At 39.4% G+C, this 15,589-nt stretch overlaps 1 protein-coding gene across 1 annotated transcript in view; it reads left to right on the forward strand.

Annotated features, from left to right (window-relative positions):
• Positions 1 to 9,427: 9,427 nt before the first annotated feature.
• The window catches only part of LOC140938293 (uncharacterized), a 44,955-nt gene continuing 38,793 nt past the window's right edge, over positions 9,428 to 15,589 (forward strand). The window contains exons 1-3 of the mRNA XM_073387793.1: positions 9,428 to 9,758; positions 12,008 to 12,295; positions 12,712 to 12,940. Coding sequence (XP_073243894.1) covers positions 9,428 to 9,758; positions 12,008 to 12,295; positions 12,712 to 12,940 — 848 coding nt within the window. The remainder of the gene's footprint in view (positions 9,759 to 12,007; positions 12,296 to 12,711; positions 12,941 to 15,589) is intronic.

The raw sequence follows: 15,589 nt of genomic DNA on the forward strand, positions 1-15,589 counted from the left end.
TGTTACTACCGTTTTACTTTTTTTAATTTTGTGTATATTACTAGAAAAAAGGATATTTCACTTAAGCGAGACCACTGTTTTTCACTACTTCTTTGACTACTTCTTATTGAAACGCTCGTTACCTTTTGGCAAATAAATTTCAGGCACATTCAAAAATGTGGTTTTGGGAGGGTACCGTAGTATGGGTGTAATAAAAAACGTCCCGTCAACGTCGTAAAACGTCACTTAAGAGAATTTCACGTCACATTCGTGTAGGGACGTCAGAGAAATGTACAAAAACGTTTCATGTACGCGCATTGTTGTTTTGCTTATTACGGCCTGTCCACACGTATCCGTTTTCATTTTAAAAACGCAAATTTTTCTTTATGGATACGACTTCCATCCACACGTATCCGATAAAAACGATCAATGAAAACGGAGCTTTTCGAAAACGCTCTCCAGAGTGGAACTTTCCGAAAACGCTGTTTTCACGTGAACGTGTGGGCAAACGAAAACGGAACTTACCGTAAATCCTCTATTAAGCACCCCTTCTCTAATAATCCCTCCCTTTTCAGAGGATGAAAGTTAATAAGCTCCCCCTCTCTATTAAGTCCCCCCCCTCTCCCTCTGCTCCATTTTTATTCTTCAAAAACAATTAACGTTGACTGAGCAGTTATGGTTTATTCAGGCTAGAAATTCATATTGTTTTTGGTCTTCAACCGCATGACCTCCAACTTCATGTGCTGAACTTTTTCAACTTTACGCTCTAGTTCTCTGTAGAGAACTGTTACCATTTTCTTATTGTTAGAAAAAGCAGTATAGCGCCCGGTAACCACAAGTCCGTCCTCGAGAAACCTTGCTCCCGTTGATACATTTCAGTAAATGAAATAAGCCCCGCCCCCCCTCCTCAAAAGTGCTTGAACAAAAATAAGTCCCCCCCGGGGGCTTAATAAAGGATTTAGGGTATCGAAAACGCTGAGGACACACTTTCAGTTCCAATCCACTCCGCGCAATATTAGAAACTTATTCAAGATGGCGGACAGGCGCTTCCCTTTCTTGTCTTTTATACTTGGGCTTATTTCTAACCAAACTGCTTGTTTTCAAGCAAATTTAGCTTTGCTAATTCTTCAAAAGCAGATTATTCCAGTAGGCGCCAGAACATTATCAGGCTACTTTCGCTACCAGTGTTGGATCTCCTTTAGTTTGACTTTGTTTTTGCCCTGATTTTGACAATTTTAAACTGTTTCTGCGACTTTGAAAAACGTCACAACAATATAAACCCACATTAAAGAAAATCAAAGATGGCGCCAATTTATTATTTCGCGGGCTTATAATAGTGAACACGTATACGTCAAGCATGAGCAAGCGGGTAAATTATCGTTTTCAAATCGATTCATCGTATACATGTGGACGGGCGAAAACGATGCAAAAACGCTACGAGTGGACGCGAACGTTTTTGAAAACGGAGAAAAAAGTTGCCTTTTCAAACGAATACGGATACGTGTGGACAGGTCCTTAGTCTGTTGCTTTTTTACGTTCTCGTTGCCGTCGCTGTCACCGTTGTAGTTGTTAAATAATTAGCCGCAAAAAACGTTTCCTAAATCAAAGATTGCTCTCACCCCGAATAAAAAATGCCCGGATCCGCCCCTGGTTGAGTGTCATAAACGATATCTTAGGAGTTAAAACAACTGAGCCTAATGCAAAATACCACACTTCGAAGAATTCCTAAAAATTCTCTGAAAATTCTTATAACAGTCGGCGTTTTCTTTTCTTTCTCCCTTTTTTTTTGTTTAGAAAATACTTCACATATTTTTCGCATACCACAAGAAAACGTTCGGCGCACATAAATATTCCGAGCAATTAACAAACCTTGTTCATTAAGAAAAGTTTGAAAAGACGGAAATCATGACGTCATTGCTCGATATGACCAATTGTGTTACATACCAAAAAAACGCCCTCGGTTCCCGTATTCAGTGATCATAACTAGGAGTGCTTTAGTTTCCCTTAAAACACTTCCCCTTCCATATGATAACTAGAAACATTTTATATATTTATCTATTTTTAAGAAATATTAAAACTTTTTTTAAAATCTTGATTTGCTTGTAGATTACGTCTTAAGATTAGCAAATGGAAATCGAAAGTCAGAAGGAAGAGTGGAAATATTTTACAACGATACCTGGGGAACTGTGTGTGACGATTACTGGGATCTGAGGGACGCAATTGTTGTTTGTCGCCAACTGGGATATTCTTCAGCATTAACTGCCAAAGGAAAAGCTTCGTTTGATCCTGGAATAGGAAAAATATGGCTAGACGATGTTGAATGCCTGGGGAACGAAAGTTCCATTGACATGTGTCCAAGTAATGAATGGGGAGTCCACAACTGTGGCCATAATGAAGATGCATCTGTCGTTTGTACAGGTTAGACAGTATTATGAGGTAGTCCACTAACTATGAAAACGAAAATTCTAGCCTTGCTAAAATTTTCGTCTTCATTTCATTGACAAGCTGTCGAGTTTTCGGATATTAGCTTCGTTATCAACATTATATTGCATCCGTCGGCTTCCGCGGAGACTCCTCGACCAGCTTCTGAATCAAATTCTCAACTCAGCGATTGCAACAAACCGGTCTTACACCCCAGGTCCAATATATTTCGGTATTATGTCGGGAAATTGTAACTTCTTAAATCTCACAGCTGGATGGAGGCCCGTTCTTGGGGTCATAGAAAGTTTAGCGTATTACGTTCCTCTGTTGGCACGGTGGCATTGCTCCCCTAAATGTTCCCTACGTAAGTCTCTGTTGGCGTTTTTCCAACCATGTAGTCTATGAAACGTACCGCACAGGTGCCCCAAGAGTAGTGTGCCGAGATTGCATGGAAATACAATATACATCAAATTAAGAAACTAAAACGGGTAAAAGTTATTAGTAAAGCCGTATAAATATTGTTACAAGGTGTACGAAGTTTCATAGTCCAATTTGAGTTGAACTGACTGTTCAACAGGTCCAGGTCCTCGCTAAGCAGGTCTCAATTTTGAGTGTTGTGCCAAATGTTTGAAAATTATTCCAATTTGTGACTTTTTCTTTTTTTTTTTTTTGCCAGAGGTTCTAGGACAATGGCTGCTGAATGGCCAAGAGAATGATATAAGGTTGGCTGGTTAATCAGTTTAAACTATTGTTAGAAATGTTTTATACTGATCAGATGAATACATCAAAGAGTTTGCGGAAAATTGTAGAAATTCGCCACTTTCACATTGCCCTTCCCACCTTGGTTACCTCGAGAAATTCAGCATAAGAATTGTTAAATTTTAATTTTCCACTGGCTATTACAGTCTTCCCAAGAGAAAGCGAAATAAGTGCTTCTCATAATTTTTCTTTTCTTTTCTTCTTTTTTTTTTCGTCGGGGAGAGGTCGGTTAAACAAGGTAAATCACCGAAGCAATGCGAAAATGGTGAATTGCTGATCATGAGCGAGTGGTTACGAGAGTAATTTTGGTGGTTTAATACTCTACAGGAATTTTTTTTTTTTTGGAAGGTTTGATTCACCTCACAAAGCCGAAAAGGCCACATCGACTATTCTTTGCGCATCGTAAACAATTACGCCTTTTTTTAAAAGCGTAAACAGAATGTAAAGTCTTTTGTCCACACATGTGGCTTAGCATAAAGTGACAGGATCTTACACTCCATGCATGCTAATACTCTGGAATGCAGGATACGAAAGTGATGGTGGTTTAGGTCTCGAATCCATTGTAAGAGCAACTTTGATGCGAGCCGAGGAGGAGCGGTGATGTTCTGTCGTCTTCAACATCCTTCAACAATTCCTGTTGTCATCTTGCGGAACTACCACCTCTAAGATGAAATGGAAATCTAAAAATAGTAAAAAAAGGCGCGGAGCGTCACACAGCATGAAGATATCTCATCTCAATAAGATCCACTTCTCCCTCGATCCATTGAAAGAGCGGTCGGTCGAATATCACCACGTCACTGATCTTGTCGCAGAACAACGCGCTTTTTGGCAAAAAAAAAAAAATCGCCATAGGGATTGAGGTTGGCCTCTTCCACAATTCTCTTCGCAAACGGGTGTCAGTAAAACGCAGGGCCGGGGTCGGGGTCTATCTGTTTTTTAGAGAATGCTGTTTTAGGGTTAGGGTTATTTAGGGTTAGGGTTAGGTTTAGGTTTAGGGTTAGGGTTAGAGTTAGGGTTAGTGTCAACCCTAACCCTAACCCTAACCGTAAAACAGCATTCTTTAAAAAAAGATAGACCCCAATCCCTCGTTTTACTGGCACCCTTCGCAAACCGAGTCATGGATTTTTCTCTGTCCGTTCATTAGAATCTTGGAACCGCTGCACGTACACATTGTGCATGTGGCTTCCATTTCTAGTTGGTCAAGCCACAGGGCTGTCGCTAACATCATGATTTTAAGTTGCCGAGTATACGCGACTAACATGAGGGGAATTGTACGGCAGGGAAGTTCTTTTTGTTTTATTGTCCTTTTTTCCTATTAGAGTAGCGGGGGCTCAGGCTCATGGTAGCCGGGGAAAATCGCCGACCCCCGACTCTTGGTGACAGCCCCGCGGTCAAGTGTGTTCTCACGTGTGGTGTAAACCATACTTGGCGACGAACTTCCGCTTCTTTTAACTACGAACGTTTCGTGGTCGCCAAGTAAAGTTGAGGTAGTTACATTTTACCTCTTCACACTCAAAATAGGTTCCAAGTACACTTGAATTACACTAGAGAGTTAGTGTGAAGCCAATGGTGCGCAGTGGTGCACATTACTAATAATTAATTTGGAAAAAAATTAGCATAACGTCAAAACAGTGAATGTTGTAACACGGATTTTTGGTCGGACCGTAGGCTAGGTTCGCCTGAAGATTTCAAGGTGTTGTGGTCAATCAATCTTCATGAAAGTTTTAAACATTATTATATACATCGTCAAGATTATGTGATAAGGTTTAAAAAGAATTCTGTCGAGTCGATCTAGATGTAGAGAAAATTGCTAAAAGTCTAACTTTAGAATAACGCTGCACTTCGACTGGTGTTGAGAAAAAAGGCTAGTTTTCAGGATCGGAAGAAAAGAATATACCAGAATTTCCAAGCAGCGAAATATGATATAAAGCAGCATTCTGACGCTACTTAAGATTGATTTTAAATATTAAAAACTTTTTTTTATCAATTGGAAACAATTCGACTAAGGTTTATAAGCTTATAAGGTTTGTGATATATATTTACGTTTTATTTGAATTCAGATACACATAATTTTTAAATTCTCTTATTGCCACTCTTTAAGTTCCTGGTGATGGCTTTTCAGTAGGTCTAGATCGCGCAAAATTCTGGTTTAATCTATTAAACTTAATTTAATCGATTATTAAGTTGTTTTGTTTATTGTTGTCATAGTGATATCGATTTACTTAAAACGGTATTTTGACTAACTTCAATCAAAAGTCAGTCAGTGGTGAAAATTTTATAGCGATCAGACAAGGATAAAATCAAATTTTTAGGAGATTGAAAATCTTGGTTTTAAGAATGATCAATGCAAAATCGATAGTCATAGGCTTGTCATACTGGGTGCCCTTAAGTAAAATTCTACCTGTGATGAATGAGCTGCCTTTAAAACGCCTCTTTTCTCGAATGACTGGAAACAAGCCTAGGGTTCGAGCATTAAGAGAAAGGGCACCTTGGGTGTGCCTCGAATAATCGACTCCCATGTCCCTGTTGCCTGTGTGTCTAAGCAGGAGTTTGATAGCGTCCACTATCGGAAACGATTCGTGAAATTTCCGAATCTCAGTTTCTCTAATTTGACCTCATTCTGGTTGCAAAGTTATCTTTCTAACAGAACACAAACATCTTTCCATCAGCTTGTACCACGGGTACCGTTTGAACCTGTGGAAAAATCCCTTAGGCAGATGGACCCCCAACTGTTTTACAAGTTTAACACACCAACACTTTACCTACCACCTACCTTTCAAAGGGTGCCTTGCCTCTAAACCAAAGAAAGGGCTGGGAAAAGCTTCTAAATCAATATGGGACTCGTGAAATCAACCTATATATATATATATACCTATAGCTTGTGATGGGTTGTGATGCTAATCTAGACTTAGAGATCCTGAATCGATGAATTTCGAACTGACCAATACTCCAGAGCTACAAGAACCTATCAGTGCATCAAACACGAAGTGTCTTCCAAACTGATCCTGTGTTGCGGGATTATGTGAAGATTCTTTCAGTGATAAACCTGGTTAAGTGCTTTTGGAAGTTGATCTCTTGGTTTCTCCAGTAGTACATACTCCCAGAAAAATCTCCATGCTCTTCTTGAACCAGCATAGGAGAAGCTCACAGAGATGGAAGAAGATGAGATTATTTTCAAAGAAGGGGAACACCCCCTTGAGTTTCATGTAAGAGTGAATGACAAATTAAAAGTGGAAGAAAAGAGCACTCCACCCTTATAGAGTGATGTCTGAAGTTGTATAGACCAAAGGACCTAAACAAAGCTTTTAGGAGACCACAGTATCCAATGGTTACTTTAGAGGATGTTGCCAAAAGATGTCAGACGCATGTTCAATTTTCATTTTCTTGAATGCATGCAGTGGGTACTGAGAGATCCCATTTGATGATAAAAAGCTCTATAAACTCCCAATACTGAACTCACCCTGGTATCTCTGCTGCTCCTGAAATCTACTAGTGGGTGATGGACAAACTCTTTGAAGGGGTTCCTGTGCAGATTATAGTCATGCTGCCGAAGTTGAGACGAGTACTGGATAGAAGCAAGGAAGTAGGATTGAAGAGCAACAAAAAGAAAGTGAAGCTTTGAGTTCCTGAAGTAAGCTATGTTGGACGTGTTTTCAGCCGATGGCTTGAAACCCGAATCTGGTACTGAGTTGGACCAATCAATGAGAAGCCGCCTACTGACAAAGAAGGAGTGGTTCCAAATAGGAACTGTCAATTAACTAGACACGTTCATTGAATACAAGGCCATCTACAAGAACCGACTTCACAACTTACTCAGTAAGCTGTAGCATTCGTGTGGATGAAGATCCTTTTGGAGTTTTTCTGTATCCTCTGTTTTTTTGTAGAAAAAAATAGAACCTTTGTATCTTTAGTGATTTTGTTACAATTTGCTAATACTGAGTCCTGGTACTCATCCTATCATGACTCCTAATCCAGAATAAATTAATCCCAGTTCAAAACCCATAAGTCCTAATTATATTTAAAAGAAGCCAGGGCACAGGAAATTATCCGCAATACTGGTAATAGTCGGACACTCCGCAGGACTCTGTCAAGTCTTTCTTGAAACACGTCACATGTAACCTGTCACGGTTAACCCAAAAGGTAGGCGTAGCCAAGGATTGTACCTGCCCCATGGTGTAATAAAGGTCGTCATCAAACTACTCTCCTTGTCCAGGAAAAGGTGCCAATAGCCGACTTGGCGTCGAGTAGGCTGAAGTACTTTGAGTTTGCCAGCTCAGGTAGGACATCATCAATTGTTCTTTTGTACCACTGGTTGTGCTTAATGGCTTTATTTAGACCTTTATGATCAAGGCATAACCTCAGAAACCATCAGGTTTCTTCACAGAGACAATTGAATTGATCGATTCAGTGTACTCTTGGACTTCTTTAATTACTTCAAGTTCTACTGGTCTCTTCAACTCTGCGTTGTAGGCTGGTTTAAGGCTCACTGCTACCTGACGAGGGGGATGCTGACAGGTTTGTAATCTTCCTTCAACTGAATATTATATTATCAGATAAGGTTATGTTCTTGTCTGTACATTCTTGTACCACTGGAATAACTGGTTCTGCAGGGGGTTTCGCAGGCTTGTCAGTAATGGTTTTTATGGACGTATCCATTTGGCCTTGACCGCTGGCTGCTGGATCTCCGGGAAGCTAACATTCACCATTAGCAATGCTTGGTGCCTGCCCAGGATCATGTAATCTTTGCTGTCTGCCACACATGAAACTTTGTTTTTTTTTGCTTGCCATAATGAAGGTACACACAACAAGATCCAAGACTCTCAACGGAAATGTCATTGTTAATGTACCCTTTCAGATTCATTGTCGGTTGTCCCAGCTTGAGGTCCGTTCCAAAAATAGATTTTTCTTTGTACTGGGGTAGAATGTTGCAGCTTGCATTTGCATCGACTCTACAGGAGATCTGGAAACCTGTGATGAGATCGAGCTCCTTACTAACCCAAAGAGGGCGAATTTGAGGCTGTGAGTGAGAGTGATTAAGAGTCTTTGCCATTACCGTCTTCAAATAATGCACGGCTGCAGAGAAATACACTTGCGTATAGTCTTCCGCTACGCTGTCTTCGTTTGAGGTCGCATCGATAGGCTGGGTTTGTAACTCGTTAACATTCCCTCCTCTTTTGGACTTACAAACAGATCTAGAGCCATAATGTCCCTCTTTTCCACACTTTTTAAAAACACTTTGCGTTGCAGGCCATTGACTTCTTGGATGTACACGCCTTGCTCCACAACTGAAACAGGTTTCTCTCTTGGTGCTTTTTTGATTGTGTGATCCACCTCTTTCCTTCTGCTCTTTCTTTTTTTTTTATGCCTGGCTTCTTGCTTTTCATAGAGTTGATGGATTGCTGCTTGGGTCAGATTGCCTTTGAACTCTGGTCTCATAACTAACCTGACTAGCCGTGGCGTCTACGTTACGTTTTTAGCAATCGTTATTGCCTCCTCCAAAGTCAAAGCTGAGCCTTTCCCAATGCATTTAAAGTAAGCCATTTCTTCCCATTCACTTTGCCAAGTAGTTTCATAATTAATTTCTGAATATGTTTTTTGAAGAATTAAAATTTTGCCCCCTGATCTTTTAGATAGTAACATATTCTCACTACCTACAATACACATGAATATACAATGAGACATGAAGGGGTGAAAGTGGTCCGTAAATCAACCTGCTTGACTGGTAAATAGTTTCTGCCCAATAGGGTATGGTTTTAAGGGTCTCGAACCTTAAATAAGGTATTGTTTTTGGCCTATTTGGCATTGTGTTCCTCGAGTGATTCTTAGAGTGGTTACGCAAATCAGCCAAAATCAGATGTGTCATGTCGTGACCTGTGATGTTTAGGTATCCAATAAAATGCCGATACATTTCTCTCCTTCTGTTGCATTTTGATGTGGAAATTTGAGTGTATAATATATTTATCGTTTTAAATAAAGTTAAAATCCGTTAGTTATCTATATATGTCTTAAATTTTCTTACAATTTATACCATCTTGCACTTTTCTTTTCCAGTTTCAAGGGATCGTTGTCCTTTATTGACGGTTGGTGTCCGGGCGTCCAAGCTCCCGTTTTCAACCAAACAAATCCTTTTGCTACCGCCCCGATCATGAACCTAAGCGATAGTAGTTTTACAATTTCCTGCTGGATAAAACAAACTACATGGATTATTAATACGTTCGGAGCTATCTATGGTGACTGGAACACTCCGCGCCAATTTTTGCTTGGTACAATGAACCAGAGGATCGTGTTTTATCGCCATAGCTATAGTAATGTCAGTGAAGAGTGGTGGTCGTTGCAAAGTACTAACGTGTCTTTAAGTAACTGGACACACCTGGCGGTTACGTGGAATCACCTCACTGGAGCTGTGTTGATATATATCAACGGAAAAATAGTGGGTACCAAATCATATCCCCCTGAAAAAAAGTTCTACGGACCTTCGGGGAAGCCATACACCATTGGCAACGCTGGGCATGAAGACGCCTACCAGTTCAATGGCTCAGTAGTGCTTCTAAGTGTCTTGAACTGGGCATTGTCAATTGATGACGTTGATGATCTAAGAGGTTTGAGATTCATAACTTTATAAATCATCCTAAAGTACTTTTGCCCTTCAGTTTACTTAATATTCACTATATTGGATGCAAACACCGTCACGGCCGCGGCCAGACAAAGTGTAGTGGAACCTCGCATTACGGACATCCGATTAATACGGACCGTTTAAGTTTCATTTGTTCCGACGAAAAGCTCATATATTTTCGCTAATTCTCTAAAATTAACCCGCTCAATGTGGACATTGGTTAATTAAACAAAGTTTTCTCTTGAGAATGACTGCTTTCCTCTTCATTTCGATAAATCATGCGTCCATGAGGTTTTTTGAGTGCCCGCTTGATACGGGCACCCGGTTAATAAATGTCCCCTTGGTGTTCGTATTAGTCAGGTTCCACCGTATGACTTTCCGTAACCTAAATCACATACATAAACTAGCAGTAGCTAACATCAAAGCTACCCCGCCCTGTATGACATTTGTAGGTCAAACGTATTCTTGGTCGTTGGGTGGCTCTTTGAAATATACCGATTCATAATTAAAGATTTTAATACATATTCCATATAATATATGCGATAAAAACAGGAAACGCAAGGTTCCATGCATTGATTCTGGACTGATTCAGGCCGATTTACACAGCTTTGATCACTCAGTTTCGAAAATATCTTATTCTAAACCATGAGAAAAAAAACCATAAGAAGTGGCAATTTTTCGCCCTTTCTTTTTCCCTTTTTACATACAGTTAATTTGATTGTCCGGAAAGTTAAAGCCTTAGTAATCAAAAAGTTTGATCAGTTCACCCTCGCATATTCTAGTAATGTTTTTAACTATCAAGACAACACTTCAGAAAATCTTTATAGAAGGACATCTGTGAGCGGGGAGTACGACAGCACAGAATTTAATTGTTGGAGAATTTGTGTAATCGTCCATCGTTCTGCAAATGATAAACTAGCCGTTTATTCACTCGTCTTGCTTGTTTGTGGACTGAGTCTTATTCCCCCTGGCAAATTTTTTTCCAATCAAAGATTTGTGAACACGTGTCTGGCAAACTCTCGAAGCGTTTGTATATATACAGTTATACGCACCTTATAACTTCATCTGCGCTTATCGACAGTCTTTTGGTCCATAACTTTCAAAGCAGCTGCTCCACAGAATGTCACTGATAACACGTAACGCAAAAAGTATCGAAGTATGACTGTACAGTAAGTGTCAGAAAATCAACTTAAGCGGTCCCTTCGGGGATTTTCCGTCTTACGTTATCCTAACCAATAGCATCTCTTACTTGCGGGCGTGAACAATAGAAATGTCATCATTACCCAACGATTCCATGCGGCCCCTGATTAAGAGATCGAGATTTTTTCTGGCATACTGACTGTATATTTCAACTTTAAGAACTGTTCTATATATACGAGCGAGCTACTAGGATGCCTCAGGATTTCGCTTTCCAGACGAAATCCTTGCTTGGGCAAAAACATTGAGATATGACAGTAAAGTACCAGCGGTGGCAATTAATTTGTACTCTTAGTTATAAATAGCTGGGTATCAACTAGTCAGACCCAAAGCATCCTTAATGGTCTCCACAACTTCTTAGTTATAGGGCCCCTTAATCTGGGAAAAGGTAAATTCTAGTGCTTATTTCGGTAGCTAATCATTCAATACTAAAAAAACAATTTTTTTTTTCTTCCGCTTAACGTCTGCATTCGTTTTCACTTGACACAATACTCCTATACTGTATATGCTTGCGCTTGTCCTTCCGTTGGTCTTGAAAAACCAGGTTTGAAGTAAGAAAGCGACAAGATTGATACAACGGAGAAAACTTTACCCTGTACGGTATCTTCAATATTCAAGTGAATAGGAGCCACATGATACCTACAGAGCATGCAGGTTCAAAATTGAATGCCACCAAGCAAAAATGACTGGAAATATTCCCTTGTCTTTCTGCCTTCTTTTAACGTCCCGTAAAGGGAAAACTGAAAGGATTTATAATAAAACAATTTGGTAAAGTGGTTACGCTTTGATGTAACCCAGGGCATTGATGATGCTTTTAGTTAATTTTATCACAAATCCGGCTTTACAGGGAAGGGTGCTTCCGGGCAGCAGCTTCGAGCCACAGTGTAATTTTCGAAGGTTAAATTAGAGAGAAAAATTTTATCCATCTGAAAATGTATCGAACCTTTAGTAGCTTTGCAAATACTGTCTCTAATTAATAATTACTTAATGACTATCGTAACATTTACTGAAATTCTTTTGTCATCAAATCCTGTGAAGGTCTTTATCGGATCATCAAAAAAAACGTACTAGCAGGAGGATCCGTTCTGGTTAAATGGAATCCAATCTTGAGGAAGGCTTGCCCATTTGTTCACGTTTACTACAGAGAACAAGGAGAAAGCAAATGGAACTCTGTGTCTGTGACATTACAACAAAGGGCATTGTTTTACAGCCACACTCTTTACTTAGAATGCTTGAGAAAATATCAAATAGTAGTTTCCTCGTACGCTGCTTTTGAGGAGAGGGACTTGAGGGACAAACAGATGTGGACTGTGAGCACAGGAGAAGGTAGCTAACGCAGAGCTTGTGATATTACCTAAAGAGAAAAAATAGTGACTCTCACTCTATTAGCCTCTATTTTAATCCTCGGAATTCAGAGTTCTAAGCTATGTCATTCCAACTAACTCTCACTAAATTTATTTAACCGAAATATGTCTGTGGAATTAATGAAAAGCTACTAAAGAAAAGTGATTTCTGGGTAATAGCTTGAGGAAAAACCTAACGGGGCGGAGAATCTGAGTCATTTGTGTGTAAAGTGTCTTAAAAGCCGGAGAGAGCCTTGAGTGAAATGTTTAAAGGAGAATGAGATGGGTTAAATAGACACCCAGCAGTAATAGTACCATGTGATATTCTTTACCACATTTAAAATTGACAATTTTTCCCTCTAAAATAGAATAATATTCCGAAATATTTGTTTATCTCAGATGGAATGTGCTGCGATGAGGAAGAATGGGAAGTGAACCTTACTCGGCAAGGATGGATACTGAATTGCTCACGGACAGGAAGATACTTGTTTGGAATTTTACGGAAGTCCAAAGGCCCAAAAGGTGGCATTGACCTCTTAACAAAAGGAAAATGCTGCACACCTCCACTCGTTTATCGCGATGAAGTTCCCGTTTGCATAGAAGTCCTGTGGAATGTCTCGTTGAACAGGTCAGTAAAACAAAAAAGCTGATGCCTCGGTGCTAAATTAAAAGTAGACTGTTAGGGTGTATAATGTAGTCAGTATGTTTCTAAACTGCGAGCGAGCTCTGGGGGCAGGGGAGAAAAACGGAGAGAGAGCTTGCAGTCATGTCTGAGGAATAGGCAAGATCGTATTCCCTGACGGCCCTGGGACAAGCACGATTGAGAGGCTAATGTGGGTCAACTTCTTTGCAAAAACAAAAACAAACATAGGTAATTTGCCGCTGAGTCACTGTAAAACGATAGAAATCTTAAAAATAGTAAGATTTCAAAGCTTAAACTTTACCAGTAAGCCAAAGGGATATCTGTTGCAAACAACAAAATTGTGAGAAAAGCTGATCGTACTTAAAAGGAGAAAGTTAAAAAGCGACGAAGCCAACAAAAAAAGAAGCAGACTTTTAAGCTTGAAAAGGGTGAAGTTTGCTAAAATGACACTATATTTTATTCCCTTTAATTATCTTACTTCTTAGCATTCTATTTTACTCTTGCGTATATCTATAAAATGGAGATTAAACTGCCCAGTATATCGTCTGTATAAAATTCTGTGTTCGAGTTCTTGTCCAGTTCTTAATTGTGTGTACGTTTTTCTCTATGTGACTGAATATTTTGATAACTAATGTGAGCTAAATGTAAGCTTATGTATTAATAAACTTATACTATTTTCAGTAATCTTCGTTCAAACCGATTTAACTTTCTTACAGTACAGGGTAGTTATGCAGAACGTCTTCCCGTCGGTTTTTTTTCAAATACAGAAGATTTTGCATTCGCTCCGGTAGAAAATATGCCAACTAAAATGAAGGTTTCAGTTTAACGTGCAGGCTTTCGACAAGTACGTACACTCCAATGGAAGGTATGGCTTAAAGAAGTTTTATCCATCACTGAAAATAACATGAAAATGGCTACAGGGTTTTACCTTGTTTAAGGATTTTGAAACCATCTTCGAATTTAATTTACTGAACTCAGTCACCGACCACTATTTGGTCAAATTCTGATTAGGATCATTGTTTTTCTTAGTGATGACGAGCTGATTTTCCTTTTGCTGCTCGAAACAATGATTTCTCAAGCCTCTAAATAAGTTTTGACACCTCCAAAACCTTTCAACGCAAATTTTCTTTGCGGCAACTCAGCCGCGGTTTTCTCATGTTTGCTTGTCTTCTTGGTGAGAAGAAGTGACCCGCATTAGCGTAATATCGCGCAAAAACAAGCACTCGTCCTAGGCCGCCCGGGAAACTCGCCTATTTAAATTTCTGTATTGCAAAGTTTGATGGAAAATGCTAATTGGCGAAGATAAGAATTTGACAAGTCACACATCTTTATCATATACATACTGATATTGCTCCAGCCTTATATATTATCTCCTTCATACATTTTGCGCCTTTAAAATTGTATTCCAAAAAAAACCCTCTCCTTTTTCCTTCTCGGCGACCAGAGCCCCTAAAAGATTAATATCCATTGTTATTATTCAACTTCACTCAGTAGAGTACAAATAACACCCAAAACGAGTACAAATATCTCACGGTATTTGTATTCCAGAGGACCGGTTTGACCGGTTTTCTTGAAACGTCGCACAAGGCAGAAAATATCGTTTCCCGAAATTGTAACGTTGAATAAAACCGTGTTTTTAGAATAAAGTTCCTAGCATACTGTTGAAAAATAGCACCCCGAACCCAGGAAATCCGACAAAATTTGATTTGCTGAATAAACTAGTTTGACAGGTTTTCATTTTAGACCAATCAGCAACAACGTTGCATAAAGCGCGCGAAAACTAGACTTGCAAAGGAGTCACGTTAATCAGTCACGCATTCTCGTTTTACGTATTTACTGAGTTCTATTTCAAAACATCTCGTGTTGAATAATAAATCTCTTATTAGACGGTTTAGTGTGTGGTATCGTTGGATATTTCATTACTCGTCCCTTGTATTTTGACTTGCCCCAGTGATACGGGCTCGCGAAGCGGCGAGGTAAATACCATCACTAGCCACCTCCACTACGGTGAATAATTGTTTTAGTATATACGAAAACAGTGAGATAATTGAACACAGAAATGATGATTTTCAACTCATTTACTGTTGCCAACGATTACAATTTTGGCGCGCAATGACCGCACGGCCGTCGCGTTTTCTTGCCGGCGACAAATAAAACTTTTTTGTTAAGCTCTTGGGGAGAAATTTCTTCAAAAGGAGTTTTGAATTCTTCTTGTATGTAAAACCATTCTGTAAGAAAACTATGAAATTTAGTTGTAAGCTTATTTATGAACGTACATGTCAGCTAAACAAAGTAACGCAAGACTTAATTTGGATTTGTAAACAAACAACTTTTTCACCGGTTTCATCGATAAATTGAAGTCAAACAGACAAAGCTTTACCTGTTAAGACTTCCAAACTGAATTTCGTCACCTTCTTCGTGTATTTCGGGAACAGCTTGTTTGATTATTTGTGAAATGTCTTTGTTTGTTACGGCAGCAGACCGGGAAGCCATTTTCTCGTAACTTACGCGAGTTTGGCGTCGCTCGCTGATTTTAGTTAACTATGTTTCTATTAAATATTTTATGTAGTGGACTGTTCTTTGGAAATTTTTTATCAAGTGTTAGCTACAGCTACAGCTATAGCTGCATGCCAA

This window comes from Porites lutea, chromosome 5 (genome assembly GCF_958299795.1).
Source record: "Porites lutea chromosome 5, jaPorLute2.1, whole genome shotgun sequence".
In the NCBI taxonomy this organism is placed as follows: Eukaryota; Metazoa; Cnidaria; class Anthozoa; order Scleractinia; family Poritidae; genus Porites; species Porites lutea.